The sequence below is a fragment of the Stegodyphus dumicola genome, chromosome 3, assembly GCF_044657685.1.
Source record: "Stegodyphus dumicola isolate Sdum_Otavi_A_Nest chromosome 3, ASM4465768v1".
In the NCBI taxonomy this organism is placed as follows: Eukaryota; Metazoa; Arthropoda; class Arachnida; order Araneae; family Eresidae; genus Stegodyphus; species Stegodyphus dumicola.
In genome coordinates this window covers 111,765,559-111,779,103 of record NC_140770.1, presented here as the reverse complement: position 1 = coordinate 111,779,103, position 13,545 = coordinate 111,765,559, and the positions used below count along the sequence as shown (strand labels likewise).

Sequence of the window (13,545 nt, the reverse complement as noted above, 5' to 3'; positions counted from 1 at the left end):
CCCTACCAAAAACTCACATACCCATTGGTAAATTTGGAGGGTACTAACAAATTTAGTGCTGACTTTGGAGAGAAATGTTTGTTAGGGTATCTTTACATCTATTTCAATGATGCATACAGTACACCTATTTTTTTTTACATTCTTTTTCCATAGAAACTATAAACACTTCTTGTGTTTTTGCAGTGTTATTCTTCCCTTGTACACAGTAATATGTTTTCACTTCCTTGTACACAGTAATATGTATGAGAGAGAGAGAGGATTACACAAATTCTCACTGCTAAAATCCTAGAATGAGGAGTTAAAGAAAGGTGTCTTTAAGCCACCTTACACTCTATGCATGCAGAAAGCTAAGTTTGAGGTTTTAATAAAAACTACAATATGTGGTTTACTGTTACACTGAAATGCTGAAACCATAGGAAGGATCTTAATCTGCAGATTGCAGACTGTCACTTTGTTTTGGTCTCGACTATGAATGAGTTTTTATCCGTGAATTAAAATTTGGCCCTAAAGCCATGTGCGGTAATTAAAAATTAAAAATGCACTTGAACCATTCACCCATAGGTAAGGAAAAATCTATTGCAGAGTCAAATGTTTAATAGGTGTGTAAAATAATTAAGACACAATAACACGCCAAATAAATACTAATTCAGAAGTCAAACAACAAAAATCAGCGTTATATTTACAAAATTTTCACAGGACTAGTTTCGATGGTTTTACCGAACCATCATCTTCAGCTGCAAAACCGCAAATGAACAAGATAGGAAATAATGATTAGATAAGATAAGAAAGCCTGGACAAGAATAAGCAAGTGGCGCCATCTGTTGGCGAAACCAGAACTAAAACATAATTTCTCTAAAAGCCGAAGGCAAATTTGGATTGGAATTAGGATCGTTAACTAGAACAAAAAGATTTTTATGAATGTGAAATGCCTCTAGAAAATCCAGTTCTCCAATGGAAGATGTTTTTTGAATAATTTTGGCAGCAGAAAAATTGAAAGTGTGATTTTCGGACCAACAATGTTGAGCAACAGAAGACTTATGTGTTTCGTTTATTCTAACATATGCCTCATGTTCTTTGACGCGAAATTATTATGAATCAAAATTGTTTGAAACTTTAAACTTCCCGGCATGGTTCCGCTACGTAGACGATACTTTTACCCTGTTTGAAGGTAATAAAGATGATTTAAATAGAGTTCTTTCAACAATGAATTCTATTGATCCTGCTATTCAGTTCACTTTTGAACTTGAGACTTGCAATTCTCTTCCGTTTCTCGACATTCTGGTCACACGTAACACATTAAACTTCAGTACTACAGTTTACCGTAAACCTTCATCGGTTTGCCTTCCATCACACTTTAAATCATGTCATCCGACTAAACAAAAGTTAGCTTCATTTTATTCCTATGTTTTCCGTGCTCTTCAAGTTTGCTCCTCCAAACTAGCCCTTGATGAAGAACTGAATTATTTAAAAGCAATAGCTATTGACAGGGGCTTTTCACCCAACATTATTAATCAAGCAGTTAAAAAATTCTCATCTCAACACACTAAAAGCCACACTCTTATTTTAGGAGATTATAAAAATTCTGTTGTCATTCCCTTCTTTCCATCAATTAGCTATAAAGTTGCACATATTTTGCAGAAATTTAACTTTCGGGTTGTTTTTTCTCCCATCAATAAAATGCCAACTTCTATACTCAAGGACCCCATTCCGGATATGAATTCCTGGGGTATTTATAGGATTCCTTGCCAGTGTGGTTTAATTTACATTGGCCAAACTAAGAGAGCCTTAAAATTTCGCGTCAAAGAACATGAGGCATATGTTAGAAAAAAGGAAACACAGAAGTCTTCTGTTGCTCAACATTGTTGGTCCGAAAATCACACTTTCAATTTTTCTGCTGCCAAAATTATTCAAAAAACATCTTCCATTGGAGAACTGGATTTTCTAGTTGCATTTCACATTCATAAAAATCTTTCTGTTCTAGTTAACGATCCTAATTCCAATCCAAATTTGCCTTCGGCTTTTAGAGAAATTATGTTTTAGTTCTGGTTTCGCCAACAAATGGCGCCACTTGCTTATTCTTGTTCAGGCTTTCTTATCTTATCTAATCATTATTTCCTATCTTGTTCATTTGCGGTTTTGCAGCTGAAGATGATGGTTGGGTAAAACCATCGAAACTAGTCCTGTGAAAATTTTGTAAATATAACGCTGATTTTTGTTGTTTGACTTATGTGTTTCCTTTTTTCTAACATATGCCTCATGTTCTTTGACGCGAAATTTTAAGGCTCTCTTAGTTTGGCCAATGTAAATTAAACCACACTGGGAAGGAATCCTATAAATACCCCAGGAATTCATATCCGGAATGGGGTCCTTGAGTATAGAAGTTGGCATTTTATTGATGGGAGAAAAAACAACCCGAAAGTTAAATTTCTGCAAAATATGTGCAACTTTATAGCTAATTGATGGAAAGAAGGGAATGACAACAGAATTTTTATAATCTCCTAAAATAAGAGTGTGGCTTTTAGTGTGTTGAGATGAGAATTTTTTAACTGCTTGATTAATAATGTTGGGTGAAAAGCCCCTGTCAATAGCTATTGCTTTTAAATAATTCAGTTCTTCATCAAGGGCTAGTTTGGAGGAGCAAACTTGAAGAGCACGGAAAACATAGGAATAAAATGAAGCTAACTTTTGTTTAGTCGGATGACATGATTTAAAGTGTGGTGGAAGGCAAACCGATGAAGGTTTACGGTAAACTGTAGTACTGAAGTTGGATGTGTTACGTGTGACCAGAATGTCGAGAAACGGAAGAGAATTGCAAGTCTCAAGTTCAAAAGTGAACTGAATAGCAGGATCAATAGAATTCATTGTTGAAAGAACTCTATTTAAATCATCTTTATTACCTTCAAACAGGGTAAAAGTATCGTCTACGTAGCGGAACCATGCCGGGAAGTTTAAAGTTTCAAACAATTTTGATTCATAATAATGCATGTAGATATCAGCCAGGATGGGACTGAGGGGGCTTCCCATGGCTAATCCCTCAGTTTGCTTGTAATATTTATTTTGGAAAACAAAATGTGTTTGTTTCAAACAGAGTGAGAGAAATTAGCTCATCAATTTCGATGCAAGAGAAATGAAATTCGCGAAGTCTGGTTTCTAGACATCTTAATGCACCCTCCACTGGGACATTAGTGAATAATGATTTTACATCAAAAGAAACCATGAGTAAATTACAAGGAGAAATGTTTTTAACCTTTTTTACAAACTCTATTGAATTTTTTATGGTGTAAATGTTATTGTCTAATAGAGTGGAAAATCTAGAAACTAAATATTTAGCTAATGGATACGAGGCAGTACCTAAATTTGATACAATAGGGCGGAAAGGAATACCACTTTTATGAATTTTGGGAAGAGCATATAATCTGGCACAATTCGCAACAGATGGGATAAGCGAATGTTTTAAGTTGCTTGAAATGATTTGCGAAGATTTGATCGCAGTTTTTATTTTGGATAAGTCCGAAGGTGAAGGATCTTTAGGGATCGGATTATATGGTCCTTCGTTTAAGAGTTTAGTGACACCATCGATGTAAGTGTTCTTATCCATGACGACTATCTGGCCACCTTTGTCGGCCTTTGAAATGACAATATCCGGGTTAGAATGAATCTCGCGCATTGTAGCTCTTTCTCTCGCAGTTAGATTTGGTTTCAAAGGTTTATTATTGAATTTCACATTATGAGCGATAAGATGCCTAATCATTTCTTTCTGTGAATCTGAAACTTTACTGAACTTGAAAGCTTTTTCGATAGGAGCCAAAATCTTTGGAATCGAGGGTTTACAGGTTTGTGAGAAGTTAAAATTATATTTTAGAATTCTTGTTCTTCTGAAAGACTAACATTAGAAATATTAACTATTGGCTTGATGTTTACAATGGGAAGATTTTTTGAACTACTTGAACTGGAAGACTGTAAAAGAAGTTTTTCGAATTTAACTGCATTCTCCGTTCTAGACCAAGACTTTTGTTCAAGGGCAGTGAATTTTGGATATGATTTAGCGAGTTCCAGATGAAGCTTATAGAGTTCATGTTCAATTTTGGACAATTGTTGACGTGTATCCCTTATCACGGACCGAAGTAAGGCAAGCTTGCAATTTAACAGAATTCTTGAAACGCGACTCGAAGGTTTTTGATTAGATTTGATTTGAATAAAATTGGGAATCAATTTTTTACATTTACATTTAAGTAAAAAGTCAAGATTATTCAGGAATTTTTGCCGTTTCAGGCGTAATTTAGTGAAACGATTAACGGATGAAGGCATGATAAACAATGCAGAAAATCAAATTAAATTAACTGAGCAATAATAAAGTACACACAAAACAGCAGAAAAATCCCTCACTGAAATGAATAGAAAACAAAACGTTTGTAAGAAAAATGCATGAAATCAGACAAGCAAAGCACAATATCCAAATGTACAAAACATAAAAATAACTTGAAAATTGCAAAAATGTACTCACCGAAACTCCTACAATCACAAAATGGCGGCCACACCAGGTGCAAAAAAGAAAGCAAAATGTAAGCCTGTTTTGGGCTTCTATAATTAAGACACAATAACACGCCGAATAAATACTAATTCAGAAGTCAAACATTTTTTGGCGTGTTATTTAAGTATTTATTCGGCGTGTTATTGTGTCTTAATAATAGAAGCCCCAAACAGGCTTACATTTTGCTTTCTTTTTTGCACCTGGTGTGGCCGCCATTTTGTGATTGTAGGAGTTTCGGTGAGTACATTTTTGCAATTTTCAAGTTATTTTTATGTTTTGTACATTTGGATATTGTGCTTTGCTTGTCTGATTTCATGCATTTTTCTTACAAACGTTTTGTTTTCTATTCATTTCAGTGAGGGATTTTTCTGCTGTTTTGTGTGTACTTTATTATTGCTCAGTTAATTTAATTTGATTTTCTGCATTGTTTATCATGCCTTCATCCGTTAATCGTTTCACTAAATTACGCCTGAAACGGCAAAAATTCCTGAATAATCTTGACTTTTTACTTAAATGTAAATGTAAAAAATTGATTCCCAATTTTATTCAAATCAAATCTAATCAAAAACCTTCGAGTCGCGTTTCAAGAATTCTGTTAAATTGCAAGCTTGCCTTACTTCGGTCCGTGATAAGGGATACACGTCAACAATTGTCCAAAATTGAACATGAACTCTATAAGCTTCATCTGGAACTCGCTAAATCATATCCAAAATTCACTGCCCTTGAACAAAAGTCTTGGTCTAGAACGGAGAATGCAGTTAAATTCGAAAAACTTCTTTTACAGTCTTCCAGTTCAAGTAGTTCAAAAAATCTTCCCATTGTAAACATCAAGCCAATAGTTAATATTTCTAATGTTAGTCTTTCAGAAGAACAAGAATTCTAAAATATAATTTTAACTTCTCACAAACCTGTAAACCCTCGATTCCAAAGATTTTGGCTCCTATCGAAAAAGCTTTCAAGTTCAGTAAAGTTTCAGATTCACAGAAAGAAATGATTAGGCATCTTATCGCTCATAATGTGAAATTCAATAATAAACCTTTGAAACCAAATCTAACTGCGAGAGAAAGAGCTACAATGCGTGAAATTCATTCTAACCCGGATATTATCATTTCAAAGGCCGACAAAGGTGGCCAGATAGTCGTCATGGATAAGAACACTTACATCGATGGTGTCACTAAACTCTTAAACGAAGGACCATATAATCCGATCCCTAAAGATCCTTCACCTTCGGACTTATCCAAAATAAAAACTGCGATCAAATCTTCGCAAATCATTTCAAGCAACTTAAAACATTCGCTTATCCCATCTGTTGCGAATTGTGCCAGATTATATGCTCTTCCCAAAATTCATAAAAGTGGTATTCCTTTCCGCCCTATTGTATCAAATTTAGGTACTGCCTCGTATCCATTAGCTAAATATTTAGTTTCTAGATTTTCCACTCTATTAGACAATAACATTTACACCATAAAAAATTCAATAGAGTTTGTAAAAAAGGTTAAAAACATTTCTCCTAGTAATTTACTCATGGTTTCTTTTGATGTAAAATCATTATTCACCAATGTCCCAGTGGAGGGTGCATTAAGATGTCTAGAAACCAGACTTCGCGAATTTCATTTCTCTTGCATCGAAATTGATGAGCTAATTTCTCTCACTCAACTCTGTTTGAAACAAACACATTTTGTTTTCCAAAATAAATATTACAAGCAAACTGAGGGATTAGCCATGGGAAGCCCCCTCAGTCCCATCCTGGCTGATATCTACATGCATTATTATGAATCAAAATTGTTTGAAACTTTAAACTTCCCGGCATGGTTCCGCTACGTAGACGATACTTTTACCCTGTTTGAAGGTAATAAAGATGATTTAAATAGAGTTCTTTCAACAATGAATTCTATTGATCCTGCTATTCAGTTCACTTTTGAACTTGAGACTTGCAATTCTCTTCCGTTTCTCGACATTCTGGTCACACGTAACACATCCAACTTCAGTACTACAGTTTACCGTAAACCTTCATCGGTTTGCCTTCCATCACACTTTAAATCATGTCATCCGACTAAACAAAAGTTAGCTTCATTTTATTCCTATGTTTTCCGTGCTCTTCAAGTTTGCTCCTCCAAACTAGCCCTTGATGAAGAACTGAATTATTTAAAAGCAATAGCTATTGACAGGGGCTTTTCACCCAACATTATTAATCAAGCAGTTAAAAAATTCTCATCTCAACACACTAAAAGCCACACTCTTATTTTAGGAGATTATAAAAATTCTGTTGTCATTCCCTTCTTTCCATCAATTAGCTATAAAGTTGCACATATTTTGCAGAAATTTAACTTTCGGGTTGTTTTTTCTCCCATCAATAAAATGCCAACTTCTATACTCAAGGACCCCATTCCGGATATGAATTCCTGGGGTATTTATAGGATTCCTTGCCAGTGTGGTTTAATTTACATTGGCCAAACTAAGAGAGCCTTAAAATTTCGCGTCAAAGAACATGAGGCATATGTTAGAAAAAAGGAAACACAGAAGTCTTCTGTTGCTCAACATTGTTGGTCCGAAAATCACACTTTCAATTTTTCTGCTGCCAAAATTATTCAAAAAACATCTTCCATTGGAGAACTGGATTTTCTAGTTGCATTTCACATTCATAAAAATCTTTCTGTTCTAGTTAACGATCCTAATTCCAATCCAAATTTGCCTTCGGCTTTTAGAGAAATTATGTTTTAGTTCTGGTTTCGCCAACAAATGGCGCCACTTGCTTATTCTTGTTCAGGCTTTCTTATCTTATCTAATCATTATTTCCTATCTTGTTCATTTGCGGTTTTGCAGCTGAAGATGATGGTTGGGTAAAACCATCGAAACTAGTCCTGTGAAAATTTTGTAAATATAACGCTGATTTTTGTTGTTTGACTTCTGAATTAGGTGTGTAAAAGTTGAAAAAAATTCCTTGTGGAGTTCGAAAGTCAATAAGGTAAAATGGAGGCTTGAATCCACAATCTGTGTTTTTTCTAGTCTTCTGCTGCGCCCAATACCGTCGGGCTATGAATTCTACCTTCACAGATGCAGAAAAATGAAGTCCTTTGTGATTGCAGAGACTACTCCTCGCTTTCAGTGAATCACATTAACCTCAGCTCTGCTTTTTATTTATCCACTGGAGTTTTAGCTTCTTTAATTTTACTAGTGTGATAAATAATGTTTCCAAGGAGTTTTAATGATTCTTTCATCTTGCAGCCACAACATAGCTTCATTGAATTCTTCGGGTGGAAGCTTGAGTTTTTTCTTTACTTTTTCGCTATATAGAGGTTTCTAACCAGAAAATACCAATTTTGCAATATATGAATAAGTTTATTTTTTGGCAAAACTATAGAATCATTGGTTTTCAAAAATGTTTTTAAGACAAAATTTCTTATTTATTTTCTAGTAAATAATTTTTTTTTTCAAAATGTTTTTTAGTTGTAGTTCATGTTCTTAACATATTTACTAGTTATGTTATCACAGAATTGATGCAGACTGATTTGCATAAAATTATTGTATCTCCACAACCTCTTACTGCAGATCACGTGAAAGTTTTTCTGTATCAGATTCTTAGAGGTATGAAATGTTTGATGGAGAAATTGTATTTATATTGACAATGCAGTTAATTAAAATCTTTTTATTGTAATTTTTTGTTGTTCTTTTTGTAATCAAGTAATTTTACTCAGATTCTCTTGTAGTGTATAATTTAAAGAACTTGAAAAATTATGGTATAGATTTTATTTTTTAGGATCAGTTTTTTTTAGATATAATTAGTGCTTGGCATGTTTTAAAAATTGAGAGAGCTTAGGTGATATTTTTGAGTTTTATGTAATAGTTATGTTTCTTTTAAAAATTTTTGGTTCCCCCCCCTCCAGAATAAAAATATGAAGTGTCTTTTTAGGTTTGAAATATCTACATTCTGCTAATATTCTGCATCGAGATATCAAACCAGGAAACCTTCTTGTCAATAGTAATTGTGTCTTAAAGGTAACTGTATCATAATATTTTTAACTGCCTTAATGTGACATTATAAATATTACAAACTAACCTGAGAAGATACTTTTTAATAGCTCATTTTACTTTTTCAGATTTGTGATTTTGGATTAGCTAGAGTGCAAGAACCTGATGAAAATAAACATATGACTCAGGAAGTTGTGACTCAGTACTATCGTGCTCCTGAACTGCTCATGGGAGCATCTCATTATTCTTCCTCTGTTGATATATGGTCTGTCGGATGCATATTTGCAGAGCTCCTGGGGCGACGTATTTTGTTTCAAGCTCAGACCCCTATACAGCAGGTTGGTTTTCAAGTATATGACATGTTACAGCTTGCTGCAAAAACTTAGTCCTCCTTCATGAAAGTGTATATTTTGGGCATCTAACCACATTTTTAAAAATTAATTCTAATGTTAAAATTAATTAAAAACAATTCAATTAAAATAATTTCTGAGAGAATTCTTGAAGTTTTGAAAGACATAAATTGAAGATGTACTGATGCTTGTTTGAAAATGAAATATTTGCAAAAATCTCACTTAATAAGCTACTTTTGCTATACTTATGAATATTTCTTGGTGCAGAGTAAACTTATATAATTTTTTAAAGTCTCTTTATTTATTTACTTCTTTATTGTGTATACCAGGATTTCTTAAATTGTGGGGTCGTGGGACCTGCAGCAGGGAGTCGCCAAAAATGTTAGCAGTTTTGATATTTGTTTAACTTATTATAATAATATTACAAATACCAAATTTTTTACACATTGTATCTGAAAATTGATAAAGAGAAGACAATACAAAGAAAAAGATGAAAACGTTTTGACGCATTCTTTTTATAATATAAACATTCATTTTCTTTGCTTTGCATGCGATGCTGTCATTTCGTCTGTTACCTATTTAAAATTTTCACATTGTTCTATGTCTTAAAATTAGAAGTTAATGACGTAAAACTGCAATAATGTATTACAGGACAAGTGAAAAAAATTGACGGTTTTACTCATGTGTGTGTCGGATTTGCGCAATTCTTATGGGATCCTGGGGTTCGGGAAAAAATCTCTGTGATAGAAAGGGGTTGCGACTGAAAAAAGTTTTAAGAAACCCTGGTGTATACTATACGTATTTCTATTTTTCTTATGTTAAGAATTATTCTTTTTCCCTTTTTAATATTATGTATCTAATTTTAGTGTTAAAAATTTTAAAGAAAACTTTGTTTTAATACAGATAAGCAATTAAAAAAATCATGTGTCTTTTTCTGTTTTTAGCTTGAACTAATTACTGATTTGCTGGGTACACCAATGCCAGAAGATATAAAAACTGCTTGTGATGGAGCAAGATCTCACATATTGCGACGACCTCATAAGATTCCGTCTTTGGCAGCACTTTACACGTTATCTTCTCAAGCAACACATGAAGCTGTTCATCTTTTATGTCAGATGTTGGTTTTTAATCCTGTAAGATTTTTATTTTAACTTTTTTAATTGATTCTTAGAAAACTGATATAAATAGATTTGGTTCTTAAGAGCACTGGAGATTCTCTATTCTTTCTTTATTGTGACTGATAATTGTGTATATTTGAAAGTATTTATAAGTAAAACTATTGCATAAATTAAGATAATCACCATAATTTCTAATTTAAGTAGTAAACAAAGATATTTTATGTGTTAAGTAAATCTCTAAGGATTATTTAGAAGAAAAGAATTATATAAAGATGATTTAAAATAAACAGAGCCTAGGTTTTTCATGAATCATATAAGAAATAATTTAATTGTAAAAGAATGGAAATAAATTTATTTTTAATGCATTCTAAATATAAAAACCACGCAGATACTTAAGAAAGCTCCTTCCCCAAAAATTATAAAAATTAAACATCTGATGTAATAAATGTATAACACTACAATCAAAGTAGCTAAACCTGAACAGGTATAGGAAGATTGTTTCTAATTTGCCATATGAAAATTATTTTAACTAAAAAAAATATAGCAAATTATATGTGGTGTGTGATTTTTAATTTCTTTGATGTAACTTGTTTAGGATAAACGAATTTCATGTGCTGATGCATTAACTCATCCATATGTGGATGAAGGAAGATTACGTTATCATTCCTGTATGTGCCGTTGCTGCCAGACTACACCTGCAGGTCGCCAATATGTTTCCGATTTTGAACCAGTCTCTCCTCACATCTTTGATGACTGTTTTGAAAAAGATTTAACATCTGTTCACCAAGTAAAAGGTAAATTTATACTTGAAGGACATTAAGTTCAATATTATGCCTGTTATATCTATCAAGACTTGGGAACCTGTTCATTTCAAGAATGTAAAAGACAAAATCAGCTTCTTGGTCATATCAGTTTCATATTCTAATGTGCTGTGTGTTCGTTATTAAGGTTGCCTAGACTAGACTAGCCTATCTGTCTTCACATACAGCTGCCATGATATGATAATAAGGCATAAAATAAGATGGAATAATTTAATTAATGTTTCTAAACAATGTTCTGCTTTCCCCCCCTTTCATTTCCAGCAGAAAATTTGCAAATATTTAGAATATGTGCAGTTGAAAACCCAATTCTGTGGTACTTACACTAGTACCTTTTCAAGTTTTCCTTCCCCCTTCCCCCCAAAATACAAAACCTTTCAACATTAAGGTATATTTTATATTTGTGCTAGTAGTAAATGTGTCTTTTGCATCATGTGGCCTCTTAGTCAATATTCTAATGTGCTATAATATAACTGAATATAAAAAAGGTCAAGTTGACTGTAAAAACAGAATGTTTAGCTGATGTGGCAACAAACTTTGATTATGAGTGCTATTAACTGTGCTGCCTTGATGGCAGGTCTATAAACTAATAATGCTAACTTCAGAACTTGCTTCATCAGGGACGTTGTCAGGCCATAGAATGCTTGCTGGACTTGAGAGGTGCGACTTTTTATAGTGTTTATAAAAACTGCTAAATATTTTTTCATCTTGTTTATAAATATTTATGAAATTACTTAAGCAGTTGAAATCAAGTGCAAGTTATATATTAGCTAATACAGAGTTGCCAACTCTCCCGATTTAGGCGGGAGACTCCCGCTTTTCGACCGCTCTCCCGCCAACCCAATTTACAATCTATTTCTCCCAACTTTTTTTTATTCTCACGATTTTTATGGAACTTGGCTTGATACTTTGTTATATGAACAAATAAATAAATAAAATAAAAAAATGGGATTTTTGGACGTCTGAAAGCAATTGAATTTTCTCTAGATTATATCTAAAACAAAACCTTGTGAATCAGATAACTTCTGCTTTGTGAGTGAGCACATACATATCCAGAAATGTCGTTCTGCAGTTCTCCAATGGGCATCGAGCTCCACTGCATGTCATCTGGCATATATTAGCCAATGAGGAAAAAGCAAGCTGTTATTTGGATGTTCTTTAGTTATTTCGTTCATTTGTCCTGAGTTGTGTGACTACATGTGCCTTCGGGAAATAGTTTTGAAATTATCGTCTTTTGTTATGTCTGCGAGAAAGGTGAAATACTCGTGTACGTTTCAAAAATCGTACACAGTTGACATTCCTTTCATAATTTCCTCAAGGAAATGTAATAAATTTGCGATTTTTCGATTTCGATGGTGGAAGGGCGGATGTTCTCAAACATGTGCGTACACAAAAACACAAGGACAACATGAGTTGTTTTGAAAAAAAACGAAAAATTTAATTTTTCTTCGGAAACAAAGGACCAAAACGTTTACTGGACCACAACCTGCCACTGAATGCATCGGATCACGCTGCAGCTTTATTTAGAAAAATGTTTCCCGATAGTCAAATCACTAAGAAATACTCAAGTGTAAGGACCAAAACAGGTAAATTGTTAAAGAAATGGGTTTGAAAAATAAATCTTTAGTTATTGATTGTGTTAAAACAGCTCTGTTCTGCCTCTTTAAGGATGGAAGCAATAATACCGATTCAAAACTGTATCCAATTGTTGTTTCTTTTTTTTTTAATCCAGAGTTTTCAGAAATGGAGTGAAGTTTACTTTCTGTCCCCACTTTAGAAGGACATTCAACAGGCTTTAATATAGCACAGCTAATTATTAAAACTTATAAAGTGGATGAACACATTGTTGATATTTATTATTATCTTGAAAGGCCTTCTAAAAGGAAGAAAAACTTGAAACAGTTCCAACAGCTGCATAACAGCAGTTTACAATTAGAAAACTTGGATAAAGTTATAAAATCAGCTAGGATTGACACCCAGTGGAGTTTAATTGGAAAACTGAAATGTGCTGATGGGATTGTAAAATATAGTGAACTATCTAGAATTATGTTGGCCATCTTAACAGTTCCCCATAGTAATGCAGAGTGTGAGAGGATTTTCAGTGTTGTTGCGAAAACGAGGACTAAATTTAGATCTAATATTAGTGATGACACATTAGGAAAACTTTTATTAGCAAAAGCAGGCCTACGTGGCAATTGCTATCAACAAAACTATGAAGTTTCTTTCTTAAAGAAAGCAAAATCTGCCACTGTTTATAACATTTGTACGAAAACTGATTAAAGTGTCTTTTTTTTTTTTTTTCTTAAACAATGCAAGTAAAAAAATGTTTGTTATGTGTAAGGTATTTTTGTGTTGCTTGCATTCAAGAATTAGTTAATTAGTTACCATTTAAAGTTAATTCATTATTAAAAACTATATTTTTATCATTTAAAAAGTCTTTTTAACATTGTGAAAAATCTCCTGATTTCTTAAAAAAAACTCCTGATTTTTGAGTGTCATAGGTTGGCAAGTATGCTAATATATAAATTGATACTTTTATCAGACTGTGATAAATATAGGAAGTAATAAAAAATTTAACTAAGCATTTGAAAGATGACTTTTTTGATTTTTAGTGCTGTCTTTTTTATTTAGTAGAAATAGAATATTAGATCATACTAGTTTAACAAATTTTTTTAAATTTCACTGTATAATGACACTTGATATAGATCGCATACTGCATTATAATTTTTTATGCAAAATTGGACTTATTGATATCATAA

The 13,545-nt window shown here is 33.0% G+C and overlaps 1 protein-coding gene across 1 annotated transcript in view; it reads left to right on the top strand.

Moving 5' to 3' along the window:
- LOC118187737 (serine/threonine-protein kinase NLK-like) overlaps positions 1-13,545 on the top strand; it is a 63,927-nt gene that overhangs the window by 27,186 nt on the left and 23,196 nt on the right. The window contains exons 4-8 of the mRNA XM_035358014.2: positions 8,010-8,116; positions 8,442-8,527; positions 8,629-8,838; positions 9,795-9,983; positions 10,564-10,762. Coding sequence (XP_035213905.1) covers positions 8,010-8,116; positions 8,442-8,527; positions 8,629-8,838; positions 9,795-9,983; positions 10,564-10,762 — 791 coding nt within the window. The remainder of the gene's footprint in view (positions 1-8,009; positions 8,117-8,441; positions 8,528-8,628; positions 8,839-9,794; positions 9,984-10,563; positions 10,763-13,545) is intronic.